The sequence below is a fragment of the Chrysochloris asiatica genome, unplaced genomic scaffold, assembly GCF_000296735.1.
Source record: "Chrysochloris asiatica unplaced genomic scaffold, ChrAsi1.0 scaffold00154, whole genome shotgun sequence".
NCBI classification, from domain to species: Eukaryota; Metazoa; Chordata; class Mammalia; order Afrosoricida; family Chrysochloridae; genus Chrysochloris; species Chrysochloris asiatica.
This window is the reverse complement of record NW_006408672.1, coordinates 1316380-1323033: the sequence shown is the minus strand read 5'-3', so window position 1 is coordinate 1323033 and position 6654 is coordinate 1316380. Positions and strand designations below refer to the sequence as shown.

Sequence of the window (6654 nt, the reverse complement as noted above, 5' to 3'; positions counted from 1 at the left end):
TGCAAACAATCTGATGGAATGGGGGTGCCCATAGGAGGCCAGGGAGTCCTGAAATGGCGCTGTAGGAAAAGCACTGGACTGCAAGGTTAGTTTGAACTACAAGGTTGGTGGTTAAATTCACCAGCTGCTCCTTGGAAACCCTATACAGTTTTGCTATGAGTAGGAACCGACCCAACAGCACTTAACAACAACAACAAAGGAAGCCAAGAGTACTGGTGTGGCACTGTAGAATAGGTACTGGACTCTGAATTACAAGGTGAGCAGTTCAAATCCACCAGCTGCTCCTCAGAAAACCTATTCAGTGTCGCTTATGAATCAGAACTGACTCAACAGCACTTAACAACAACAATGACAAAGGAAGCTAGAGCAGAGGAATGTCTTTATCAGGACTCAATCTATTAGGTTTCAGGGCTTTTACATGTTTATATGAATATTCCTTGCGATTCTTGGGAATATGGGGTGGGGGAGTGAAGGGTAACCCAGGGACAAGGTTAAGTTTTCTGCTAAGAAGGTAAAGGCTGGGAGCAGGGGACTGAAAGATCATCTTGAATGTGGTATATTAAGTCTGTTGTTTTTAAGTGCTGTTGAGTTGGTTCCAACTCCTAGCAACCCTGTATAGGATTTCCGAGAGAGACTGGTGGATTTGAACTGCTGACCTTGCGGCTCAAACTGAACTTACAGTCTAGTGCATTATCCTGCAGCACCACACCAGGACTCTGACATTAAGTCTACTGGTTATTTAAACAGATGCTATTAACCTACATCAAGGAGCTCTGGTAGCGTAGTGGTTACGAGTCGGGCTGCAAGCCACAAGGTCAGCAGTTCGAAACTACCAGTGGTTCTGCGGGAGAAAGAAGAGGCTGTCTGCTCCCGTAAAGATTTACAGCCTCGGAAACCCTGTATAGGGTCGCTATGAGTCGGAACCGACTCCACGGCACACAACAACAACAACAACATTAACCTACATCTGTTGTTAGATATTCCCATTGTTTCTAGGATTTTGGCTATTATAAGTAATGCTACATAGAACATAAGGAGCTCTGGTAGTGTAGTGGTTACGAATTGAGCTGGTAAACTTAGGGTCAGCAGTTCGAAACTAACAAATGTTCCTCAGGAGAAAGATGAGGCTTTCTGCTCCCATAAAGGAAATCCTGTGCAGGGTCACTATGAGTGAGAACTGACTCCATGGCACATAACAACAACAACATGGAATATCTTTATACTTACTTAAATGTTAAGGCTCTCGTTGAGTGTTTCTCTGGTTTAAATTCAGTGTCAATGTGGATTTGGGCTGGGTTGAAGGAGGTTGGATCGGAGGCAGAGCTGGTGCTGGCAGTCCCACCTAATATCAGCCAACACCATTGGGAGCTAGAAGGCCAATGCTGTCCTCCCCTCCTCTCACCTACTTTGGGCTTGGGTGACCATGTGACCCAGCGAGCCCAGCTTAGTCCTAATTTTCTGTTGTTGATACAGCATTCTGGTACCCTTTTCGCCCTCAAAATAGTCCTATATGGGTAAAAAAAAATTTGATGAATAACCTGTGCCAGTGGAAACTTAGAAATGTAAAGGATTGTCTTAGATGTATGGGGGTCAGGATGGGGGTGGAGTGTCCTTTGAACAGAGGCTTTCCAGAGACACCTTCCCTCTCCTAGGAAATCTCTGTCCTATTCTTTTCTCTGAACTCTCAGTTTATTGAGAGTTCTCTGAACTGGTCTCTCGCTCTTCCTCATCTTCAGGTTCACACTTTGCAAGGTTGAACCTTGCAAATAGGAGAACTGGATTCCATTGTGGGGTCTCAAACCAATGGGAAGGACTCTCGACTAAGGGGTTTCTAGAAGCTCCTCCATGGTTTGGGTCCTGATGCCCTGGTGCCCCTCCAATTGACAATTCCTGAGTATACTCAGGGTGAACTGAGACATCGAGGACAGCACTGGAGGGAGAGACCCCCATCCCTGCTCCTGAGGGGCCCAGTGCAGGCTTCCAGAACCCATTACTCTTTAGCTTAAACCTGAACAGACCGTGCTATCTTTCCCTGGGACGCATCTGACTCCATTGGCCCAATCCTCCCATTGACCATAGAGGTGTGCTTCAGAAAGTTGTAAAAGTGGTCCAAAGCTCAGGGAAAAGTGTCTGGGATACATGTGCACAGATTGCACCAATAAAAGGGCACACACAGTGGGCAGGTTCCCCCTTCATTACCAACTGCATGGGACTTTTGATCAACATGAATCCACTGCCCACCTGGAAATGGATCCAGACCTCACCTCCCCACTTCTCTGCTTTTGTCACCACCTGCTCCAAGCAGCACATCCAGAGCTGAGTTGATACTCTCAAGTTAGGACTTTGTCTTTCAAACAGACTGTCCACGCAGACTTTCTCAGACCTCCTAGCTACCCAGAGCTGTGTCTTCACACAAGTTATAAGATTTTGTCTTTCTGGTGACCAACTAGGCAGATGCCTGGTCTTATTGACTCATTATCCTGAGTGGACTTGTTAATTCTCTAGAATGGAGACTCCTAATCCTTAAGTTACTCATTTATTATCTCCAGAAAGGATGCAAACAAAGAGATGAAGGGATGCATCAGGTGAGGCTTGGGTAGGGGTCCTGGAATGGTGGCTTTATTGTCTCCAGGGATGTGCTATCCTCTCCCATGCATGGATGCTCTTGCCTACCTAGGAAGCCCATCAAACACCCCCATGAATGGGAGCACAGAGGGGAAACAGGAATGGAGAGTTGACACTTACATTCCTTTAATCAGATAAACGAACAACAGCGTTTTATTACACCTCTCACACCAATAAGATGGCCCTTTGTTCCCATGGCAAAGAGCCACATTGAAAATGCTAAGTGTTGGTGAGCAGGAGAACATGCTGGAAACTGTGTTCTGTGACCATCACCCATGACCTAGCTCTCCCACAGCTGCCAGTGTGTGTGTGCAGAACAGGATCATCTACAAATTCCTAAAAAGAGGGTGATCAGCCAAATTAACAAGCGCCACCTGCAGACGGCATTTGCAAGGCCTTTTTGGGTTTTCTGAGGCATCTGCTGCCTGACCACTCCTACCCGGAGCCAAGAGTGGGACCTTGTCGATCCGACCTGCTGACCTTGCCCAAGGTCAGGTAAGGGCTTAATCCAGGCACATTCTCTGATGATCCCACAACAATGACCACCCACCCCAACACAGTGTGGATGTGTGGGTGGGTCCAATATGGGCTACAGTGGAAACTTGAACTACCAGTTGCCATGTAAATCAGTGGACTGTTGACATCACAGAAATTTTTAGATAAGAATTTCTTTTGTGCAAAGAGCTGGTATTTAGCTGGTATATACATCATAAGCACTGAAAGCAAGCTTAAGCTGGGGCACAGAGAACAATGTGGGAGTGAACGCAGACCCAGTCATTCTTGGGAGTTACCCATAAGGCTGTGTTTCCTGTCTACTAGAGGCTTATCATGGATTAACAAGATTCCTGACAGGCCCAATTTGTTTAGACACTAGTAGAAGCTGTTCTCAGAAACTGCAGTCTATATCGCCATCCCACATACACTCTCACACACACAAGCATACATACACAATACTACACAGACATATTCACATGCATAGACACACCCTCACACATGTACACACAGGCACACATAACAGACACACATAGGTACATACACAAACACCCACACATACACACACGCATATATGTAACATACATACATACAGACATATGCAACACACATGAGCACAAACACACACACTGGCATCAAACCACCATCCTTTCAGTGAGTAGGGAGTAAGTGAATCTTTTGCAACACCCAAAGACTGTCCTTTGTCTACATGACTAAATGATTTTCAATAACCATCTTGATAATAACCATGAACAATCATTTTCTGGTTTGCTGTCTAGTTTTAAAACAACAACGAACAATTAATAAGAATTATGTATGTCAATTTTAAAGACATTATTCAGAGTTAGTGAAATGTTTCATGCATGAATGCCCATTTGCTCTACACAAACATCACCCCTCATAGTCTGCATTTGGTTTTACGGTTTAAAAAGTTCAAGCACCAAGAGGACATACAGAATAATAGATGGATATAGCTCCCACTCTTTCTTTGTACATGCTGCCAGTGTTTGTTTGAAATCTCTGGTTCAGACACAGGGATATCTCAAACCTCGGGTGTTACAGATACAAATTGACCCCGAGATGTGCCTTCCCCTAAAAATCTGCTCTCAAGCCAATGTTTGTAGTCAAGTCCAGGCAACGGTACCATCGGGCCCTGTCTGGATGCTTTCCACACAGTGGATAATGCTTATCGATGAATAAAGAAAACAGCACTAAAGATTCCACAACCCATCTGTTCGTCTGTCATGTTGTGGCAGCTTGTTTAGAATTTTCAGTAACACTGGCCTCTGAGAAGTGGCTAAGCACTTGGTTCCTAACTAAAAGGTGAGTGGTTTGAATCCACCAGCAGCATCTTGGGAGAAAAGAACAGGCAATGTATTCCCATAGAGGTTGTTGTGTGCCCTTGAGGTGATTTCAACCCATAGCAGCTCTATAGGTCAGAGCAGACTTGCCCCATAGAATTTTCAAGGCTGGCATCTTTACAGAAGCTGACTGTCTCATCTTTCTGGTAGGTTTGAACAACTGACCTTTTGGCTAGCAGTCTAGCACTTAACCAGTGTGTCAACAGGGCTTCTTTCACAAAGATGATAGTTTAGGAAACCCTATGGAGTCTTGGTGTGGCTAGAGGTTAAGGACAGGAGTGCAAAGTCGGTTTGAATTGTAAGATTGGTAGTTCAAACTCACCAGCCACTCCTAGGAAGCCCTATACATGGTCACTATGAGTCAGAACCGTCTCGATGGCACTTAACAACAATTGCAAATGGGTTGCCCAGCTTCTGTGCCTCCATTTCTTGCCTGTGTGAGGCACATGGGCATCACCTCCCAGGTGGCCTTGAGGACCCCTCTGGACAATGGATGCATGGCTGTCCTGTGTGTCTGGCCCACACCACCCTGAGGATGCTGGTCCCCTGGGCTGCCACACCTCATGACCTGGATTGGTGGGTGCTCTGTCCACTCCACTGCTCAGACCAGCCCATGTTTCTGCTGACTGGGCATGAGCTCATGTCTTTCTAGAAAAATCCCCTTAATACCTCCATTCTGTCTAAGGCGTATATAGGGAGGCCCACATCCCAGCTCCTCACTGCGCTGTCCAGAAGTCCCTGTCAGCCTCTGGTCTTGCGGCACCAGCATGGAAGTCACCATCCAGCATCCCTGGGTCAAATGTGCATTGGGGCCCTTCTACCCCAGCCAATTATCTGACCAGTTTTTTGGCGGGGGCTTACTTGAGTACAACCTAGTGCACTTCCTGTCCTCCACCATCAGCCCCCACTATCGCCTGTCTCTCTTCCACACCGTGCTCAACTCGGGCATCTCTGAGCTAAGACCCAGTGATGGTTGCTGTCGGCAGGAGGCCCTGGGGTGGGGAGAAGAGAAGCAGGGATTTCTGAGCATCCAGCTTGGGCCAGGGAATTGCCCACCTGGTGGACTGCTCCTGTGGTCCATGGAGTAGATGGCACAGGTACGGGCAAACTTCTACCTCCATCAGCTCATCTCACAGCCCAGGAGGTTCTGGGGATGCATGGGGGACTGTATCCGAGCCAGCATACCCTCGGCGGCTCAGCCACACCACTGGGAAGGGAGTTGGAAGAGAGAACTACATTGAGTCCAACATTCTCTTTTCCTCCATCAGTTCATGACCCATATATGGTTTGTAATGAATCAACCACATGCTGGAAACCCCAAGAACAGCCCCGCTAAGGCAAGTCTGGTGGCAGACACAAATTTTGTGCGTTGAGCTGCTTTCTGTCCTCTTTTCCAAACCGAGGAGGTCTGGGAATGGGTTGGGGTATGCTTCCTGTAGACTCAGGGAGCAGAGTTCCTCTCACATCCGCAGCAGAGCACAGTCCTCCTCCAGCCTGTAGAAACCCAACCCTAACTGAGGGTCCATTACACAGGAGGGGCTGAAGAACTAGAGGATGCCCCCATGGCTGGTTCAATAATGATGAGCTACAGGGGCCAGAAGAGCCTAAAAGATGTTCTGAGCAAGTGCAGTGAAGACAGGATGCAAGGAAGTGCCTTGTATGTACTTGGAGAGATATTAAGCAGGCTGCCAGGCAGGGTTACATTAATGTGAAAGGTCCAGGCGAAGCTGAGGGCAGTTCTCTGAGACCAAATGCTTAGTCCAATCCTTAGCCAGCTAACTGGTAACCAGCACCCAACCATAACCAAGCCACCACCCAACCCATAATCAGCCATTCAACCTATAATCAGTCACCCAGTGATAACTGGCTACAAACCCATAACCAACAAACTAACCAAGACATAACCAACCACCCAGCCCATAACCCAGCCATGATCTATCAGCCAGTCAAACCATAACTAGTTAGCTTATCCATACCAGCTTTCCAACCCATTACCAACCAACCCACCTACGAACCCAGCCTCCACCCATCACAGTGCGGGCGATTCACAATACCACACTGCCACCCTGGGTTTGGCTGTTATATTGCCAGAGTGTTTCTGCATCAGTGGCCCCCAGGAGCTGGAGGAAGAGGCTGGAGCAGCTTCCATCCTCATCACTGTGGAGCAGAGCCTCCT

The 6654-nt window shown here is 47.4% G+C and overlaps 1 protein-coding gene across 1 annotated transcript in view; it reads left to right on the top strand.

Annotated features, from left to right (window-relative positions):
- The first annotated feature begins 5245 nt into the window (after window positions 1-5245).
- Window positions 5246-6654, top strand: part of CRYAA (crystallin, alpha A) — a 3678-nt gene continuing 2269 nt past the window's right edge. The window contains exon 1 of the mRNA XM_006870815.1: window positions 5246-5444. Within this exon, the coding sequence (XP_006870877.1) occupies window positions 5246-5444 (199 nt within the window). The remainder of the gene's footprint in view (window positions 5445-6654) is intronic.